Raw genomic sequence first — 21630 nt, 5'->3', positions numbered from 1 at the left:
GTAGAATAGCCAGGACACGAACCAGCGCCCGTGTAGGATGCTGGTGCATTCAAGATGAGTACTGAGCCAATTGAGCCAACTGAATTTTTAAGAGTCCCCTGAAAGGGTCGACAGTATCTCCAGTTACCAGACTACTGAATTTGGACTAGGGTGCGGAAGGCAGGGAGAGCGAAAGCCACATTCTTGGGAATTGCACTCCGGGATTGGAAGGGGAAAGCTGTGGCTGTGTGTTCTCTTTTCTCCCTCATCCTGGAGGTCCAATCACGTCACACATCTATTTCACTCATTGAATACTATCTGTTCTGCTCATTGTAGATCTTCCCCACTTGTCCTGTCTGTGTCATTCCTGCTATCAACTGAGAGTCTCCCTGTTTCAGGCTTTCCCCTCATCAGTGCACCCTCAGGCCATCTTAACATATTCTATCCAAAATATAAGTTAATGAAATCAGCTGCAAACGTTGTCGTTTCTGGGCAAGGTCTAATCCTAACTTACTTTGTCTGTTTCTCTTTTTCCTTCCTGAAGCTGCGCAAGGTGCCTCAACCCGTTGAAATATCTCTTGAAAATCGAGGGTAGGGCCCGGTGAGATGGTGCAGTGGTTAAGGTCCTCGCCTTGCACGCCTGGGATCCCATATGGACGCCGGTTCTAATCCCAGCAGCCCTGCTTCCCATCCAGCTACCTGCTTGGAGCCTGGGAAAGCAGTTGAGGAGGATGGCCCAAGGCTTTGGGACCCTGCACCTGCATGGGAGACCAGGAAGAGGCTCCTGGCTTCCAGCTGTTCCGGCCACCTGGGGAGTGAATCATTGGAGGGAAGATCTTCCTCTCTGTCTCTCTCCTCTCTGTATATCTGCCTTTCAATAAAAATAAAAATAGATCTTAAAAAATAAATAAATAAAAAAGAAAGAAAATCGAGGGTAGTGTTCCCGCACAACCCCAACCCTTCATGATCTTCCCCTGGTCGGGAATCTGCCACCTTCCCTTTCTGGTAAATTCCTATCCACACTTCAGATATCAAGTTTCTTAAGCCTTTCCCACACTCCCACTCACCAGATTGGATTAATTGCTTTCTCGTCTGTGGTCTTTCGGGCGAATAAGGAGCTGGAACTAACGCAGTCAGTGAGTGAGTGCTCCTAACCGTGCAAGGCTGTTGGGGGATTAAATATGATAATACATGTACACTTAATATTTCTTTTTTTTTAAATCCCTTTCCTAATAATATTGATAGCATCCTATACAACTGCTGCAAGTACAAACTTTGACCATGTACCACATACCATCTCAGATTTAAGAATAAGCAGATGAGATTGAGACGGTCGTATTTTTGTCTCACAGTGGGAAGAGGTAGGAGAGGTGGAATGTGATAATATTGCAGGGCATGCATTGTCTGCCGCCCGGACGCGCTGCACTGCTGCCTGTATCAGTCCATCCGGTTTTCCATCTATAAAGTCTGGTTGATTGACTGCTATTTTTAAAAGATTGATTGCTTGCTTGATTGATTTAGAGCTACAGAGAAAGGAGGGACAGAGAGCGATTGCCTATCTCTCCATTCACTCTGCAATGACCAGGGCTGGGCTGGGCCAAGCTAGTAGTCAAGCGTTTGATTTGGGTCTTCTATAGCGGTGCAGGGACCCAAAAAAGTGGACTGTCTTCCACTGCTTTTCCTAGGCCATTAGCAAGGAGCTGGATCTGAAGTGGAGTAGCAAGGACACAAATCAGCATCCGTATGGGATGCACGTATCACAGGCTGAGTTCTAAAATTTGCTTATTAATGAAATTACAGGGCCCAGTACGGTAGCCTAGTGGTTGAAGTCCTCGCCTTGAATATATTGGGATCCCATATGGGCTCCGGTACTAATCCCTGAGGCCCCGCTCCCTGCTTGTGGCTTGGGAAAGCAGTCAAGGACTGCTCAGAGCCTTGGGATCCTGCACCTGCTTTGGAGACCCATAAGAGGCTCTTGCCTTCTGAATTCAGATCAACACAGCTCTGGCTGTTGCAGCTGCTTGGAGAATGAATCAACGGACAGAAGACCTTCCTGTCTCTCCTCCTCTATGCATGTCTGACTTTCTAATAAAAATAAAATAAATGTTTACATTGAATTACAGCACTTTATTTTGTATCTATTTTTATTTCCTTAAGTTTCTCCTCCATTTGTGACTATGGCAAAGTAGAGGTCATTGGGGCCCGATGCAATAGCATAGTGGTTAAAGTCCTTGCCTTGCACGCTGAGATCCCATATGGGCGTCGGTTCTAATCCCGGCAGCCCTGTTTCCCATCCATCTCCTTGCTTGTGGCCTCGGAAAGCAGTCGAGGACGGCCCAAAGTCTTGGGACCCTGCTCCCATGTGGGAGATCCAGAAGAGCTTCTGGCTCCTAGCTTCAGATTGGCTCAGCTCTGACTGTTGCAGCCACTTGGGGAGTAAACCAGCGGATGGAAGATCTTCTCTGTCTCTCCTCCTCTTTGTATATCTGCCTTTCCAATAAAAATAAATAAATCTTTTTTTTTTTTTTAAGTAGAGGCCATGATCACCTTACATTTTCTGATCCTTAGCAGAGGATTGTTATATGATGTTGGTGCACTCATTGTGTGTCAGATGGAAGCCTGAATGAACACGTCACTGAGTGAAGGAATGAGGCAGTGAATATTATTTGCTTAATCAATGCATGTATGCCAGGATGGGGTGCCTCACAAGATTTCTTTTTTTTTTCATTTTTAAATTATATTTTTGACAATATTTACATAGTTAATAAGGTAAAAAGGTTCAAGGGCTACAGGAAAGTGGCTGAGACTATTATTACCATATTGTTTCCTTCATGTATCTGAGGTAAAGGGGGATATTGAGGGAGAAGCCCCACCCAGCCTCCCACCCATCCCAGGTCCCCGATGTGGGGCATGCTCCAAGGGTCTTGCTCAAGTGGTTTTGATAGTTCACCAGTTATGAATTGCTGCCAATCTCGCCATTCCAAGCACGATGAGGTCGTTGAAGAAAAACACTGATTGACACGGTCCATCTTAGAGTCTCCATTTGCCCAATGTCTCACTGCCAACATATAGCTGAGGTGGTTGATTGACTTATTCTGTCTTCTGTCTTTTCATGGATAGGGTTCTGAGTCCAGCATTTGGATTGGGGAGATCCCAAAGAAACTTTGTCTGAGGTGTTCCCAGACCAGATTCTTGTGTGTGTTAGCAAGTACAGGGCCCGGCACAGTCCATCGCCCAGGCAATCAGCTGGTGGTTGCAGTTGCTGAGTTGGTTCTGTTTTCAGGCCTGACTTCCACTGGAACCAATGGGTGTTGCAGTTCAGCCTGGCTCTGCCCAGCACATACTCGGCCTTCACATAAACCAGTGGGAGAGCCTCACAATACTTCAACACATGCATACAGCCAGGGTGTCAGTCTTTCCACTTCCCCATCCAGTGTTTAGAAACTCCTGCCCCTCTATTTCTTAGTATAAAGGGTACGATTGCTCTATGCCATCTGTGTTTTGGTACTGGTTGTCAAACATCTTCTGTCACCCTTCCCCACCCCTCCACAGTGGAAAATGACTGTTCTACCAGCTTCTGGAATTGTTCCTATTGTAGGCCCGGCATTGTTCAATTACTAGTATCCAGCAGCCCTATTTCCCTGCCTGGTCAAAGACATGAAGGCCAAGATTAATATACATTCAAAAGATACACTTGCCCTTAGTCAACATGGCAACCTGAATGACTTCAGGAAAGGGCGCCGGCAGAAAAAAACCGTTGACCTTACTAAAGATGGCGACCACGGGCGTCTGTATAGAAAACGCCTGCGCATTCCTATTCCCGCCCTCTCTGCGTAGCCCCGACGCACGCGACGGAACGCCGAGGGGCGGCGTGGGAGGAATAAATGTCTCTGTGATTGGCCGATGCTGGAATTCAAACTGAGCCGGCGGCGCGGCGCGGTTGGGTGAGGCGCGGGGGCCGGAGCGAGGCGTCCCCGAGGCCCGGAGTGCGCGGCCAGGTGAGCCCCGGGAGCTTGCGGCGTGTGGGGTGTGGTGGGCGTTAGAGCCGGGCCGGCCCCGCGTCGGAGTGGGAGGCGGGCCTCACGGGGGGCCGTCTGTGGGAGGGGAGAGCCGGTGCGTGCCTGTGGGGGCGTCGTGGGTCCCTGTGGCTGTGGGGGCGTCGTGGGCCCCGGCTCCCCGACCCCGGCTCCCCGACCCCGGCGTCCCGGCCTCGCCTCCCCGACCCCGGCTCCCCAACCCCGGCTCCCCAACCGCGGCGTCTCGGCCCCGGCTCCCCGGCCCCGGCGTCCCGGCCTCGCCTTCCCGACCCCGGCTCCCCGGCTCCCCAGCCTCGCCCTCAGCCTCTGCCGGGAACGGGCGAGACGCGTTCGTGGGACGCTCCTCTCCGCGGCAGGAGACCCTTGGGCAAGGGGAGAAAAGTTTTTTTTTTTTTAAGTCTTTCTCTAGAGCTTGAAAATCAAGTTTAAGTTAGTGAAGGTGTCAGACAACACACCTTTCCTGTAATCCAACAGGTGTGTTTTCTAAGTGCAAGGTGTCAAGTAGGAGAGGAATTTACTTTGGCCTTTAGGAAGCCTGCGGTTTATTGGGGGCTGATGGATAGGGGGTGGGGCTGGTAGGGCTGTGCACCTGTTGGGAGTACCGTATGGTAGCACACCAATTTTGGAAAATGTCCTGGTAATTGTAAAGATCCGTCCGCGATTTTAACACGCCGATGCAGTAATCCCAGCTTGGAAATCTATTCTAAGGCACACAGGCCCTTGAAAGAAGAAGAAGAAAAAAATACGGCCCAAAGGGATGTTCCTTGCAATGTCAGTCATTTTGCCAAGTGTCAGGCCATGGTGTCGGGTGCCAGGGGCTCCGCAGGGAGCCGGGTAGAACTTCAGCTGTGGAGACAGTAAGCTAATGAGGTATCTGTTAGTGCGCTAAAGCAACCGAAAGCCGGAGTGTGTGCAGTGTGAGGGTGCTGGGACAAGGCCCCTCTGTGTGACATTGAGGAAACGCTGGGAGAACAGGGAGTGACCTCATGCGAGATTCAGGGCTGAACTATGTGGGAGTTACCTACAGGCCGGGAGAAGAGAAATGCTGAAGCCAAGAGCTGTTTTTTTTTTTTTTTTAATTTGAGGATTCAATTAACTTTATTTATTTTTTATTAATTGTATTGCATTATGTAATGCAGTGTTATGGGCACTGGGATTCCCCCCACTCCTCCCCGAACCCTCTCCCCATGGTGGATTTCTCCACCTTGCTGCATTACCACGGTTCAAATTCAGTTGAGGTTCTTTCGTTGGAAGTATTTACCAGGCACAAAGTCCAGCATCTTATTGTCCTAGTGAGTTCAACGATTCCAAGAGCTGTTCTTTGGGCCGTGATGGTACAACGCAAAGTTGTGTGTAACCTATGGCTGCAGCTCTGTGAAATGTGAAAGTGTAGTGGGCGAGGATCGGAGAGGGAGGCTCCTGTAGTTGTTGAGGACAGTGAGGTTTTTGTTTCACTATTTAGAGAGAGAGAGAAAAAAAAAAAATATATATATATATATATAGTTTGGACATAGAAAATCAGTATGAGATTTTTTTTTTTAGGATGCTTGCAATCTTTTTTTTTTTATATTTATTTTTATTGGAAAGTCAGATATACCGAGAGGTGGAGAGACAGAGAGGAAGCTTTTCAGTTGGATGAGTCACTCCCCAAGTGGCCGCAACGGCCAGAGCTGAGCTGATCTAAAGCCAGGAGCCAGGATCCTTTTCCGGGTCTTGCACGCAGGTGCAGAGTTCCAAGGCTTTGGGCTGCCCTCAACTGCTTTCCCAGGCCACAAGCAGGGAGCTGGATGGGAAACGGAGCAGCCAGGATTAGAACTGGCACCCATATGGGATCTCGGCGTGTACCAGGCAAGGACTTGAGCCACTTCGGGCCCGTCTTTATTGTTTTAGATTTTAGTATATGTGCTGCTGAAGCGAGCACTACTGTTTTAGATTTTAATATTGATCTTGTAGTTGAGAGGGATGCATATCCTTAGGGTGCAGAGGAGGCATGGAGGAAGGTAGATGAGCTAAATGTTTCCATTCTTTTTTTTTTTTTTTTTCCCTTTTTGTGCAGCAGGAGGGAGGGAATTGCTCTTGTCAAACTACATCTGCACCCAGGAATGGAGGACATTTGATGACTTACAGACCCGGATGTGGGGAAGAGTGTTCCAAGGGCGTTTCTTGAATGGTTTTGATAATTCTGAGACATTGTTGCACCAGGGTTGAGAGAAGAATCTTCCCTGGATCTCTTGGTGGGTCAGGAGAGTTCCCGTTCTGTTTAAGGGACTGCTTTTCTGTCTGCCGAATTCATGTTGCAGATTAAGAAACCATTTTGTACTTTAGGGTTAGGAAAAGCTTCAGTGAGTTGGTGTATGATTTGTGCTACGCGTTAAAGAATGGAAGATTCAGAAAAGGAAGACTGCTCTCTCCCCAGGAGTGGGAGAGTGTGGGGGTGGGGGAAGGTGGAGAGAAGAGCTTGGTGATAATTTTCTGGAAAAAAAAAATCATAATTCACCTCTTATGTTGTTGTTCGTGATTTGAGGACGTTCTGTTCCCGCTTCCTGCAGTTGATTGCTCGTAAGCGCATTTGGTTGCAGTGTAGTATTCCTCTGGCTGGCGGTGTTGTGGGCCTGGAGGTGGTGACGCAGAAGCCAGACGTCGTGAAGGGCTCTCACGGGGAAGAGTCCAGGTCGTCTTCGGGAATGGCTTTCGGTGGCAGCAGCGAACCTGTGGTGTTGATTTCTTGGGAATCTCCGTAGTTAGCAATGTTTGTGAGAATGTTTCTCATTGAAACTCTTCTTATAAAACACAAAGCAACCTCCACTGCTCTGTTTTATAATACTTAACACCCTTGATGCAGCTGTAAGCCCCAATGTTAGATAATTGTTTAGATCATGTTGGTTTTCTTTGGGAGGGGAAGATGGGGAGGAAGAGACGAGGATAAACTTCCCAGGATGCCCTGCAGTCAAGTCTGTGGTAGTCTGTTATTCTGAAGGATGGTGTCTGTCTCTTGGCTGGGTGATTGAAATTAAATTGGGGACTCAGAGCAATCACATCCAGCTGAGACTCTTTCATGGCGGTGCCAAATTGCTCCCTCAGGGATGCCGGCAGACTGGGGCTCCAAACGGGGTGACTTCCCCACCTCGGGGGCTCCATCAATAACAGCTGAGCTGCTCCAGCACCTTTCCGCTTAAAGTGCTCTGCAGGATGATTTCCTTGCTCCACGCAGGGATCATTTCAGATTCCCAAAAGGCAGTAACCTCCGTTGTGGAAAAATGACAGCTGTTTTACAGCTGCTGCAATACGACTGTTTTTGTTGCCTTTCCCATTAGCGTTGTCTCCTAGCTGTGGACTAAATAATACAGGGGGAGAAGGGAGCAAGTATCCACAAGGGGAGAATGTGACCCAGCAGGAAGATGAAGACCCGTATCCAGGGAGAGCGAATGGCTGAGGAAGTTTCAGCTTTTTGAGTTACAGTTTGGCAGAGAGGAGTTAGTATTACTGCAGATTGGTATTTTCGTTGTCTGTAAATAATTCCCGAGTCATTTCTGTAGCATGGTAATAAAAAATGCACGGCCCTCCAGCATGTATTTGCTAGCACTGTTTGCGGATTACCTTAAGTAAACCTATGTGAGAAGAAGAAAACTGAGAAGCAACAAGCCTCACTAGAACAGCTTGCCGAACGGCCTCCTAGGTCCCTCCTCGGTCCCTCCTCGGTCCCTCCTGGGTCCCTCCTGAGTCCCTCCTGGGTCCCTCCTGCATCCCTCCTGGGTCCCTCCTGCGTCCCTTCTGGGTCCCTCCTGGTTCCCTCCTGGGTCTCTCCTCGGTCTCTCCTGGTCTCTCCTCGGTCCCTCCTGGATCCCTCCTCCAGAATCCCTCCTGGATCCCTCCTTGGTTCTTCCTGCGTCCCTCCTGGCCTGGGTGCTAGCTGGGAACTGTGTTTTACTATAGGGTGCTCTTTGTCTGGCATGCCAAGCTTCTACAGGGGTGCCTGTGAGTGTCTCCAGCTGGCACTGTCTAACTTATGTTTTTAAAATATTTTCTCAGTGTGTTATGGAAAAGATGTGGACTTTGGATTCAGATCTGGGTTTTAATGTGAGCTCTGCATTTATTAGTCATTTAAGGTCTCTGAGTCTTAATTGTCCATTTTCTGGAACATGTAGATAATTATGTTAGTCAAATTCATTTAAAGATAGAGTGTGTCTGATGTTTAATATAGTACCTGAATCACTTCAGAGGCACCCAGTGAATACCGGATTCCTTTCTTTTAACTATTTGGTACTATTTTTAAAATGGTCTCATGTTCTGAATTTAGTGATAACCATATGTGGAGATAGCTTAGACAATTTATGGAAAAATTGGATTTGGAAATCACTGTGCTAGGATGCAAATAACAGCTATCAGGACAAACAACATACCTTATATTTTGATAGGTTCCATTTCTTAATTTATTATTAAGTTTTTACCTATGTTAATTTTTTTAAAGGTTTGTTTATTTTTATTTTAAAGTCAGATTTACAAAGAGAAACTGAGACAGACAGAAAGATCTTCCATCCACTGGTTCACTCCCCAAGTGGCCGCAACAGCCAGAGCTGAGCTGCTCCCTAGCCAGGAGCCAGGAGGCTCTTCTGGGTCTCCTACATGGATGCAGGGTCCCAAGGCTTTGGCCCTTCCTTGATCGCCTTCCCAGGCCACAAGCAGGGAGCTGGATGAGAAGCGGGGCATTTGCGATATGAACACATGCAACGCGAGGACTGTAGCCACTAGACTACTGCACCGGACCTATCCTACGTTAAATTGTAAAATTTCTTGAGGTAAATAGGGCAGAGGTTGTTCCTGTTGTGCAGGAGGGTCTCAGGGCTGAAGGGACTTGGGAAGTGTTCTATTACTTGCAGTCAGGAGCAGAAACCTGATGTCGGACTTGTGCCGCTAGCCCCTTAGTGGTTCCTTCTGTTTGAGTCTGACTTATGCATCCATGATGAAGGAGAATGGACATTTATTTTGACAGCATCATAGGTATATGCATATGTGCATGCTCATGTTTTCTGATTTCTAAATATCAAATGTTTTATGTGTAAGCATCATATTAAATGCTGCGTGTGTGTAACACAGCAGTCCCGGATGTAAAGTTCCTCTCCATAAATGTGCAGTCCCCTTGGCCACAGGGCATACAAGTAGGGCAGAGTTAAAGTGTGCCTGAGAGGAAAGACTGGGGGCAGTCGCTTGACGTGAGCAGTGACAGCCTGCAGGCGACAGGGAGGAGGGTGTCCTATGGGCATGGAAGAAGTGTCCACGCTTTGGTTATTATGGGTAAGGGAGTTACTGAGGGTCGGGACAGGGGCCACGGTAGCTCATTAGGTAGGGTAGACGTTTAGGAAGGAGAAAGGGAGGACAGCATCTTAAAATTCAGTTCAAAATGTAGGATATTCGAAGCAGGTTGAAAGCTGTTGGACTGAAGTTAGCAGAGAAGCTCAGTCTGAAAGGACAGTGGTAGGTACTTTGAGGTCAGAAGTTTGAACTTGAGGGAATGTTTGTTGAGAGGAAAGAATAAAGAAAATCAATAATCAGACTGTATATAAACTGAATGTGGAGGCTGTGAGGGTCCGCTCTTCGTTGCTGTGTAATAGAGCATTGGTTTAGTTGGACAGCTGTCTCCTTAGGTATTGGGCATCATTGAAGGAGTACCACGTGGATTGCACAAGTTGCACTGTACCGGTGATTGTGGCAGGGTGGTCCCCCCCCACTACCCTGGACCCTCTGTTCCTTTGTTGTTCCAATACTGAAGTTGTGATTTCAGAAGAGTGGCTCCAACCTTCACTGGAGGGAGTGGTAGATAAAGAACCCAGGGGAAGGGCCTGGCATGGTAGTCTAGTGGCTAAAGTTCTTGCTTTGCATGTACCAGGATCCCATATGGGTGCCGGTTCTTGCCTCGGTGGCTCCACTTCCTGTTCAGTTCCCTGCTTGTGGCCTGGGAAAGCGGTTGAGTATGGCCCAAATCTAGGCTATCTCCACATGGTCCCCAGTTTAAAAAAATTATTATTTTTAAAAAGATTTATTTTTATTGGAAAGTCAGATACACAGAAAGGAGTAAAGACAGAGAGGAAGATGTTCTGTCTGATGGTTCCCTCCCCAAGTGGCCACAACGGCCAGAGCTAAGCTGATCTGAAGCCAGGAGCCCAGAGTCCCCTCCAAGTCTCCCATGCAGGTGCAGGATCCCAAGGCTTTGGGCCATCCTCGATTGCTTTCCCAGGCCACAAGTAGGGAGCTGGGTGGGTAGTGGGGCAGCCAGGATTAGAACAGGCGCCTGTATGGGATTCCGACACATGCAAGGCAAGGACTTTAGCTGCTAGGCTACCGTGCCGGGCCCAACTAATAGTTTTCTTATGATTCCAAGCTCACTGTCTCAGAATCTGCAAATGAAATGTGGAAGTGATAGAATCAATACCGCTTACTGGAACTACTCATTAGTGTCTTCGGTTTTACTGGGAGCCAAAGGAAATGATGCTTTGACTCGACTACGGAGTGTCCTGCCTTTGCTTGTCCTGATGCGCTTGGGGGTGCTGACCTGTTTTGTTAGACCCAGGGCATCTCCATGACTTCCAGATCTTTCTGCCAGTTTTAATGCTATTCTTTTAGCTTTGTTCTTAGTTTATAGAATGATCTTTGTAATACATTTGTTGGTCTGGTTGCTTAGCAGCTTGCTGTGATTGTGTAGCTTGGCAGAGAAAATCTTGGTTTCCAGCCCTGATTCAGGTATGTTACATCCAAATCTGGAATTAGAAGCTTTTTTGGGCTATTAAAACAATCATCACACGTGTACAAATGAATTACTCTGTAGTATTTAGTAAGTAGTAGTATTTTATTGAAATACTCTGGTGTCTTCTGTGGTTTTCCGTTTTCCGTTTCTCTCATAGCTCGTGGTACAACCTTATAAACATTCCAAAATCACAGAGCCTTCACAAAAGAATTCTTAAAATTCTATTTAGATGCATGAATAAGGGTCTGCATTATGTTGGAAGAGCGGCCAGTAGGAAGATGTAAAAGGAATCCTTTCATAGCGTTTCAGAGGACATTCATTTTTCAAGTGAAATTTGACTTTTTATTTCTTGATAATTTTGAGACCACTCGGGTAATGTCTTTCTTGACAATTAAATGAAGTGTTTTTCTCCAAATGTTTCTTGGGAGGGTGTATTCACGACAGAATGGGAGGACGCTGTTTTTCACGCAGCTCCGTAGGCCCCGGGCAGAGGGGTGCGGGAAGCCTGGAACTGCTGTAGAACTCGGTGGTTTTCCTTTGCCCTTGCTGTGAAGGTGCTGTATTGTCTATGAGGCCACAATGTGGAACAACATAATCCTTTGCTTCTACTTAGCACAAATTTATTAGATGTGGTCCCTCGTGCCGTCCGCAGAGAAGCCTGCATTACGGAACTAATGCTTGTGCTGCTGAGCTGGCAGTTTCCCCACTTAATCACTCCCGTGACATCATCGGTGCTGTTGGTAGGAAATGTGCTGACCAAGTCCTGCCTTTCAAAGGCATTGTGACAGGGGCATTAGCTCAAAATGAAATTTAAAAAAAAATCTTTTCAGTTACATTGTTAAGTCTTCAAAGTCCAGATTAAAATGGCAGAAGTGTTCCATTAATCAGTGGGCTTGACTGAAAGAACCACAGTTTGTAGCTGGTCGCACAGTAATCAACCTGCTTATCCCCGCTTGCTTCTTTCCCAGTCTGGGAAGGATTGCACAGCAGGCAGAGGCTGAAGCAGTTGACTAATTATTATTATTATTGTTGTTGTTATTATTATTATAGTTTTTGATTTACTAATTTTTAAAGGAGTCTTCGCTTTGACATGCGGCATCAGTTACTGGTTTCAGATCTTGTAATGGCAGCGACTAACCACAGTCCAGATGTTTGCCACTGATGGCTGACCTGGATTGTATGTGAGAAGGGGAGCGAGAGCAGGACCCCTAATGTATGTTTGATTTCTTGGCAGGAACATGGATACTATGATGCTGAATCTGCGGAATCTCTTTGAGCAGCTTGTGCGCCGGGTGGAGATTCTCAGTGAAGGAAATGAACTCCGTAAGTCATTCTCACTTGGCCTGAGCAAAAAGAAACAAAACAAAACAGATTTCAGATTTGCGTTCCCTGTACAACTGAAGGGTACTCTGTCTTAAAGTTGTTTTTCAGTCGAGTTACCTGTAAAGTATGACCACTTACTGTGGTCAAAGCTGACTAGATACTCAGTCTAAGTGGTCATTACAGTTTCTTCTGCAGTGATTGGTGCTGTGGCGTAATGGGTTATGCTGTATCCTGCAGTGCTGGCATCTTTTATGGGCCCCAGTTTAAGTCTCAGCTGTTCCACTTCTAGACCGACTCCCCACTAGTATGCCTGGAAAAGCAGCAAAAGATAGGCCAAGTGCTTGAGTCCCTGTAACCACATGGGAGACCCAGACAAAGCCCCTGACTTCGTGTGGCCCAGCTCCGGCCATTGCGGCCATTTGGGGAACAAATCAGCTGTTGGAAGATCTCATTTTGTCCTTTTCTTCCTCCTTGCTCTAATGTTGCCTTTCAAGTAAATAAATGTTTACAAAAAAAATTTTCTGTAGTTTGTATTTTTTTCTTAAGATTTATTTATTTTTATTGGAAAATCAGACATACAGAAAGGAGAAACTGAGACAGAGAGGAAGATCTCTCATCCGCTGATTCACTCCCCAAGTGGCCACAACAGCCAGAGCTGAGCCAATCCGAAGCCAGGAACCAGGAGCTTCTTCCGGGGCTCCCACGCGGGTGCAGGGTCCCAAGGCTTTGGGCTGTGCTCGACTGCTTTCCCAGGCCTCAAGCAGGGAGCTGGATGGGAAGCAGGGCACCCAGGATACGAATCCATGTCCTTATGGGATCCAAGTGCATGCAAGGCGAGAACTTCAACCACTGAGCTACTGCACCAGGCCCCTGCACTTGTCTTTTCACCTATATTTTCTCCTCAAGGTTCTCTTTTCATTGAAGAGTTGACATTACTTAGCAGTTTCGTTTTTGTACCATAAACCAGGAAAAATTTGGATTTCCAAGAATGTTGATTTTTCCTTTATGAGTAGTAGCTTATATATATTTTTTCATTATATAAATTGTATTTTTGATAAATTTTGGTTAAGGTGCAAAGAGTTAAGAACTAGAGGAAAGTGGGTGAGACCATTGTTTTCATATTCTCTTTTATCTTTCCTGTGTCTGGAGGGAGGGGAGAGGTAAGGGGAGGAGCCACACGCAGCCTCCCAAGGATGCCAGGGTCTTTGATGTGGGTCATGCTCTGTGAGTCCTGCACATGTGTTTTGTTTTTTTGAGATTTATTTGTTTTTATTACAAAGTCAAATATATAGAGAGGGGAGGAACGACAGAGAGGAAAACCTTCCATCTGATGATTCGCTCCACAAGTGACTGCAATGGCCAGAGCTGTGCCGATCAGGAGCCAGGAGCCAGGAGCTCTTCCGGGTCTCCCATGTGGGTGCAGGGTCCCAAGGCTTTGGGCAGTCCTTCGACTGCTTTCCCAGGCCACAAGCAGGGAGCTGGATGGGAGATGGGGCTGCTGGGGTTAGAACTGGTGCCCATATGGGATCCCGGGCATTCAGGGTGAGGGCTTTAGCCACTAGGCCACAGTGCTGGGCCCCTGCTCAAGTGGTTTTGATAGTTCAGCAGTTCTGTATTGCTGCCGATCTTGCCACTGCAGTCATGATGTAATCTCTTCAGACTCCACTGGCTGACAGTCCACCTTAGAGTCTTCATTTGCCCAGGTATTCACTGCCAACTCTTGGCTGGGGTAGTTGATCCATTTGTTCTGTGCTCTGTTGTGGTATCAGGTGTCCTCTGCAGGTTCCAATGTACTGCCATCTTCTTCATGTGCATCTGAATATGCTGTCCACTGCTCCGTCTGAGCCACTGAGGCGGCCCAGCTCTGAAACATGCATTCTGCAGTCAGACCATGGAACCTACGATTTTTAATTTATTTATTGAACTTGCAATTTTCTCCATGGTTGGAATTCTGAGTCCAGTGGTTCAGTTGGGGAGATTCCCAAAGAAGCTTCATCTCAGGTGATCCCAGACCTGATTCTTATGTGTGCTTGCTGATACAGGGTTGGGCACAGCACATCACCCCAATCAGTTTATACGCATATGCTGGTGGTTGCAATTGCTGAGGCAGTTCTGTCTCCAACCCAGTCTTCTACACAAACTAATGGGTGTTTCAGCCCAGGCAAATCCTGCCCACTGCACACCTGACCCCCATGCAAACCTGTGGGAATTGTAGCCTACTCAGAGTGACTCGCAATAATGCCCACCAGGTCCACCCACTGCCCTGTTGCCAGTATGTATGGCAGACTGGTCCAGTCTATCACACATCCCATTCAGCTCTCATACATGTCATTTGGCATTGAGGTCTAGTTCACCCTAACCAGTCCCCCTGTCTAGCCCCTGGATGTGCTGGTGGATGCGACTCTCTATCTAGCCATGACCGCCCCAGTCCTGGTTCTCATGCTCGTCAGTCAGAATGGCAACCCAAGATGGAGGTGCCCACTGTTTCCCTGCTGGGCTCACTCCCACTCCTGGATCTTGCACTCTCCAGGGGGTACTGCAGTTGAGCTTGACAGAGTTTTCCCCCATGCCAGCATTTGCTAGCTGATGCTGTGGCAAAGCCAATCAATCCCTCACCCCCTCTGGCTTATGCATGTGCCAGTAGGAACAGTCTGCCCAGCCTGGCTTGTCCCCGATCCAGCTTACATGGCGGACCAACACGTGTTATACCCCTACTGGCCTGGTCTGTCCCTAAACCCAGCTCTCATGCTGACCAGTGGGAATAGTGGTCCAGCAGGGATGCTCCCTGCAGCCCTCACACTGGGTTCGCCCACTCTCCTCCGAGTGTTATATGCTGGTTGGGCACTGTCTGGCATGTCTGGCATGGCTTGCCTCACCTCATCATTTGCCAGTGGCTGCTGTAGCCTGGCCTGGACTGGCCCGCCCCCGTTCCAGCTCACACTGGTAGGGACTACATCCCAGGCAGCTTCCAGTCCCAGCCCTAATGTGAATTAGTTGGTACTGTGGCCCAACCTGGCAAGACCCACACACCATTTTGGCTCTCGGATTTGCCACTGTGTGATAATGAACTGGCCCCGACAGACTCGCCCCAGACCTGAGCCAAAGGTAAGCTTCTGGGTACCATAACTTGGCCTGGTCTGGGCTGCTCCCTTTCTTGGTTCTTGTGCTCACCTGCAACAACTGTGTCCCGACAGAGGAGTTCCCCAAGCTCCTCCATCAGAGCCTCTCTAAATGCCAGATCTCCCGCCCTTTGGTGGGTCCATTGGCCAGCCCTACATAGTCCACCTCCTGTCCTAGCAGTGACCTTTCTTGACTGGCTGTCACCCATTCCAGTTCTTGCTGTTGGGTACTATAGCCCAGCCAAGCCTGGTCTACATCCTGACACAGCCTACACATAGCTCAACAGGGACAGACATCTAGCCTAGCCAGTCCTGTACCCACCCTGGTTCTCACGATCACCAGTGGGTGCTGGAGTCAAGCCCAGTCTGGAGCACCTTAGACCCAGTTCACACACATGTGTAGGAGACTGCTGCAAGCCCGGACTAGACAGCAGCCCCCACTCCAGCCCCAGTATTCTCCAGTGGGAACCACAACCCAGCCAAAGCATCCCCTTAGCTCTCCAACCAGGCCTGATCTCAGCCACAGATTTCGCGCATGCCAGTGATTGCTGACCTAGCTTGGCATAGTCCCTCCCCTGTCTTGGCCTTTGACTTTAGATGCTGTAGCCTGGCCTTCCCCAGCCGGTCCCCAGTCCTAACTCTTGCTGGCAGGTGCTGCAACCTGGCCTGCTCAGTCTGCTCTCATCCTTGAATCATGCAAACCGTAGATATGGCAGCCTAACCTGGCATGACCTGCACTCCGTCCTGGTTTCTGTACTTGCCAGTGGGCTGTGGTTTGTTCTGCCCTGCCTGGTCCAGACACCAGACACCGATGCCACTGCTCAGACTTACCTGAACTCCTCCCACCAACATGGTAGTGGTGGGCGGAGCCATGGTCCTGTGCATGGCGAGAGCCCTCCTAGATCCATCCACAGTGTGGTCGCTGTGGACGTAGAAAATTCTCAGACCTCGGGCTTGAATAAGTCCAGGACTTTCCCCTCGCTCAGCAGCAGTGGATGGGTAGCCAGGATCCCTAGCAGGAAGACTGGCCTGGTTCCCCCAAACACAGCTACGTGGCTGGGGGATCCAGACACCCGTGCTGCTGCTCAGACTTACCTGAACTCCACCCCAGTTTGTATTTTTTTATCTTGTATTTACTAGGCAAATATAGACAGCCAGAGTGAAGGGGTGCGTGCTTCTATCTGCTGGTTCTCAGAGGAGACAGGATTGGACCAGTCTGAAGCTAGGAGTCTTGAACTCCGTCCAGGTCTTCCACATGGGTGCCGGCGATGAGCTGGGTCAGATGTGGAACAGTCAGGAATGGAACCCGTTCCCTTTATAGATGATGGCATTGCAAGTGGTGGCTTTCTTTGTGTTCTATAAAGCGTTTTTAGTTGAAGGAGGGAAAACAGTAATATCTTTTTGAAGGAGGGAGTAGGCATCTGCTTTCACCTTTTTCATTTGCTGCTTAATAATAGATGATTGGGGAGTGAGCTGGGGGGAATAAGATGCTGATGGAACAATCTGGAAAGTGAGCAAAAAGGAAGTAGAGTTGATAACACTGATGCGGGTGTTCTAAGGGAATTGTTCTATGCCAGCTTCTCTTTGTATAACTAGTTCTTGTGCTTCAGATTTTCACTACTACCCTAATTTAGTAGGTGTTGCTGTCAAGCTAGGCTCACTGCTGTAAATGTAATGCGAGAGCTATATCTTGAACTTTTCTTAAATCCCCCCAGAACTGAGTATAGCATCTTGCTTATGCCATTCAATATTTTCTTTAAATTGATTGATGTTTTTAATAGCTCTTATCCACTTACAAGCCTTTGAAAACAATATTCTATTTTCTGTCTCTAAGAGCTGCTACATGACCCTGTCTTCTGGTACCAGCTCAGTGACCACAATGGCATACTAATTAGGCTTCTCTTGAGGTCACTTCATCTCGGAAGATGGATTGCTTTGGAGTCGTGAGTTCGGGACAGGGGGAATAATATGAAAAAAGAGCTCTTTCTTTGTGTGTCAAAGAAATTTTTTAACTTAAAAAATTTAAATTTTGAACCTGTGCACTAATTGTGAAGGTTGTGTATCTATGTGGAACTCTGTTTAGGGTGGGGAGAGTCAAGGTAGGGAGAGAGATGGGTGGATAAATATTTCAGTTCCTTATTCTGTGTCTGCTGCAGGGGGACGGGAGAGGACCGCTCCTCGTTGTCAAACCTGCTCTTTGTTGTCAACACCTGGGGAAGAAGGACAGAGACCCCGATGTGGGGAAGAAGGGTGTCACTTGAGTGATCTTGATAGTTCTGAGACATTGTTGGCTTTGTTGCACCAAGGTGACAAAATCTGTTCAAGGTCTGTTGGCTGACCAGGTCCGGTCCACCTTAGTGCATCCACAGACCCAGACCCTTACTGCAAAGCTTGGCCAGGAGAGTTGTTCAGTCTGTTCTGCTTTTCATCCTCGAAGGAGGCATTCAGTATCTTCTGTTGGTCTAGATGAACTGGCTGTCATGTCCCCCGTGTGCATCTGGGCATGCCTGTCCACTGCACAGGCATCAGCAACTGAGGCCTCCCTGCCAGTCCTGATAGGAGCACTCCAAGGTTGGACAGCATGTCCTGTGCTTTTCCCTGTGGCTTGGGCCTAAATCCAGTGGTGCAGTTAGGAGGGTTCCCAAGACGTTTCCTGTGGTTCAGTTTGTCACTTGCTGTAGCCAGTGTACATACCTGTGGATACAGCACTGACCTGTGGTCAGTTCTACTCCCAGCCCCATCTGTCATGTAAACTGATGGATGCTGTGGCCTAGCCTAGTCTGTCACAGGCCCAGCCCTCACACACTCTAGTAGGTGCTGTGGTCTAGTCAAGGGAACCGCCCCCCGCCCCGAGTAACCTCCACCAGGCCTACCCCCAGCCCTGGATTTTACACATTCTGACATGTGCTGAAGCGTAGCCTGGCCCTTCCCACATCCCATCTGGCTCTTGTGCATACCTGTGTGCTGACGGGTACTGCTGTGTTGTCCGGCATGACCTATCCCTAGCCTTGGCTCTTGTATTCACCAGTGATTGGTATGGCTTAGCAGGGCAGTGCCCACAGTTTCTCTGCCAAGCATTTCCCTAGCCCTGGATCTTTCACCTGCTAGGCATACTTCGGTCCAACCTGACATAATTCACACTAAATCCTGACACTTGCCAGCAAATGCTGCAGCCTGGTTCAGCACAGCCTGCCCCAGTCCTCCCTCTCACTGGCAGGTGCTATAGCCTGCCCTGTCCCCAGCCCCGTTCATCATGTGAACCAGCAGATATTTCAGCCTAACCTGACCTTGCCTGGTTCCAGCCCTGACTTTTGTGCTTACCAGCTGGAGCTGTGGCCTAGTAGGGGAGTTCCCCAGATTTCCCTGCCAGGCTTGCTCCCAGCCACTGATCTCATGTGTGTTTGTGCGTGCTGCCTCCCAGCCTGACATAACCTGTCCCCATTCCAGCACTCACCAGCACTGCAGCCTAGCCTGAGTGGTTCACACCCATTCTGGCTCTCACCAGTGGTTATCACACCTTAGCACAACATTGCCCACCCCCAGGCCTTACTGTCATGTGAATCAGCTGATGCTACAGCCTGGTCCTACTTTATTTATATATATATTTTTTGTTTGTTTGTTTGCTTATTTTGTTTTGAATTATGTGGTATACAGTTTCATATAGACTGAGATTTCCCCCAAACTCTCACCCCCCAACAGATTTTCCCCATTTTACCACAGTGGTGTAGTCCTTCATAAGGAATTATAATTCCATCAATCTCTTATTTTAGTGTACCCCGATGTTGGTACAGACAATGTCAAGACAGTCCAGTATCCCATGTCCGGCAGTTTCATTGGGAATCATCTTTCGTCTGGAAGGCAGGGATACATGTTACATTATACCCCCACATCTGGATATGGTGGGCCCCAGTACTCCATCATTATACATTTCCATAATTGAGAAGCCATGAAACAAGGTCAACATAAGTTGGTATAAGTTAGAACAACAGCCACAACCACATCAACAACAAATCACAGCACCATGAAAAAATGCACCACTGAGTAACCAACACTTGGGTGACTAAAAGGAAACACACAAGTCTCTTAGGGAAGATGTTGCCACTGTGTAATCCACAAAGCCTGGCCCTACCTGTCCACCCATTCTGATTCTCATGAGCACCAGCAGATGCTAGGGCCTAACCCAGTCCAATCCGCCCCAGACCCAGCCTATGTGCATGCCTAAGAATGTTGCAGCCTTCCCCAGCCTGACCCACCCCCATCCCTGGCTCTTGCAATCACCAGTGGGGGATTCAGAAGAAGCTCCTGGCTTCGCATTACCTCATCTCTGGCTGTTGCGGCTATTCAGGGAGTGAGCCAGTGGATGGAAGATCTTCTGTCTCTCCTTCACTCTGTAAATCTCACTTTTCAAAAAAAATAAGCAGCATTGTTTTTGGAAGGAATTTTGATCCCTCCTCCCTTAAAAAAAAAAGAGAGAAACACATGCAGGAAATTTTTTTTTAAGATTATTTTTATTAGAAAGGCAGATGTACAGAGAGGAGGAGAGACAGAGAGGAAGATCTTCCGTCCAATGGTTCACTCCCCAAGTGACCGCAATGGCTGGAGCTGAGCCAATCCGAAGCCTGGAGAGCCTCCTCTGGGTCTCCCACACAGGTATAGGGTCCCAAGGCCTTGGGCCATCCTTGACTGCTTTCCCAGGCCACAAGCAGGGAGCTGGAAGGGAAGTAGAGCTGCCAGGATTAGAATCTGCAACTATATGGAATCCCGGCACATTCAAGGCAAGGACTTTAGCTGCTATGCTATCATTCTGGGCCCCCAGAAAATTTATTTCTAGATATCCTTCTTTTATAAGTAGATTTCTATCTTCCTGTTGGTTTTTATTATAAAATAGAAGAACACTTTACTACTTTCTTTATACCTGTAACTTGGGATATTGGCCTTTGAGAAAGTCAAGTAGCTTAATCTTCAGACTATAATTTATCTTTTGTGCAGCCACTTCAGTACCTGTCCTCTTAGGTCGCAGGATCCTTCCACACTCCAAATCCTCTAACTCCTTAGACTGTTCATTGTAATTTTATTCTCTTCTCCTCCTCCTTCTGTTTATTAATATTAATATTAGTTAACAAAAGATCATAAAACAAGTTGACTAAAAATCAGGATACATTGCTTTGATACAAATATTTTGCTTTTCTTAGGGAAGATCAGAACAAGGGACTGTTGTATCACAGGTTAAGCTGCAGCCTGTAGTGCCAGTAGCTCATATGAACACCAGTTTGAGTCCTAGCTGCTTTGCTTGCAATGCAACTCCTGCTGATGTACTCTGAGAAAGCAGGGAGGATGGCCCTCGTGCTTGGGGGTCTCACTGCCCATATGGATGACCTAGATGAAGTTTTTGGTTCTTGGTTTTGACCTGGCCTAGCCCTGACTGTGGATCATTTGAGGGAGTGAACCAGTGGATGGAAGATCTCTCTGTGTGTCTTTTTCTCTCCTCCTGTAACTCTGCCTTTTCAAATAAACAACTTTTTAAAGACTTATTTTATTTTTATTAGAAAGTTAGATATACAGAGAAGAGGACAGAGAAGAAATCTTCCATCTGCTGATTCACACCCCAGGCGGCTGCAACAGCTAGAGCTCAGCCAATCTGAAGCTAGGAGCCAGGATCCTCTTCCAGGTCTTCCACACGGGTGCAGGGTCCCAAGGCTTTGGGCCGTCCTCCACTGCTTTCCCAGGCCCCAAGCAGGGAGCTGGATGGGAAGCGGGGCCTCCGACAGTAGAATCGGTGCCCATAGGGGATCCTAGCGCATGCAAGGCTTTCACTGCTAGGTTACCGTGCCAGGGCCATAAATATTTTTTAAAAGATTTACTTATTTTTATTAGGAAGGCAGATCAGATATACGAAGAAAAGGAAAGACAGAGAGAAAGGTCGTCTGTCTGCAATGGCCAGAGCTGAGCCGATCCAAAGCCAGGAGCCACGAGCTTCTTCTGGGTTTCTCATGAGGGTGCAGGGTCCCAAGGTGTTGGGCCGTCCTAGAATGCTTTCCCAGGCCACAAACGGAGCTGGAAGGGACATGGAGCAGCGGGGACACGAACTGATACCCACTGGAGCCATCATGCCAGGCCCACATAATTTTTAAAAGAAAGAAGAGATGAAAGTTAATTGCAAATAAAGTTATTTTGATAATTTGGACATTTTGTTTTCCCATTGTGTTTTTTTAATCTTGTACTTAAGCTGCAACATTAATGTAATGATTTGTACTGTTAAACTAAAAGTTTCTTCCTTGAAATGAATTGATGTTCAGTTTGAGTTCTGTGTCAACCAATTCAGTTAGACTTGTGAAACATATGCAGTTAGCAATCAGTAGAATAAAGACTCAAATTTAATCAGGCTTATCAAGAAGGAATATCCTGAAGAAAAAACAGTTCAACAAAATTAGGT

The 21630-nt window shown here is 47.8% G+C and overlaps 1 protein-coding gene across 1 annotated transcript in view; it reads left to right on the top strand.

The window, feature by feature from the left end:
• The first annotated feature begins 3902 nt into the window (after window positions 1-3902).
• The window catches only part of RACGAP1 (Rac GTPase activating protein 1), a 43832-nt gene continuing 26104 nt past the window's right edge, over window positions 3903-21630 (top strand). Inside the window, exons 1-2 of the mRNA XM_040978905.1 lie at window positions 3903-3977; window positions 11990-12078. Coding sequence (XP_040834839.1) covers window positions 11994-12078 — 85 coding nt within the window. The 5' untranslated portion in view covers window positions 3903-3977; window positions 11990-11993. The remainder of the gene's footprint in view (window positions 3978-11989; window positions 12079-21630) is intronic.

The sequence above is a fragment of the Ochotona curzoniae genome, unplaced genomic scaffold (assembly GCF_017591425.1).
Source record: "Ochotona curzoniae isolate NIBS_2020 unplaced genomic scaffold, NIBS_Ocur_1.0 contig_1014, whole genome shotgun sequence".
In the NCBI taxonomy this organism is placed as follows: domain Eukaryota; kingdom Metazoa; phylum Chordata; class Mammalia; order Lagomorpha; family Ochotonidae; genus Ochotona; species Ochotona curzoniae.
This window is presented reverse-complemented; position numbering and strand designations above follow the sequence as displayed.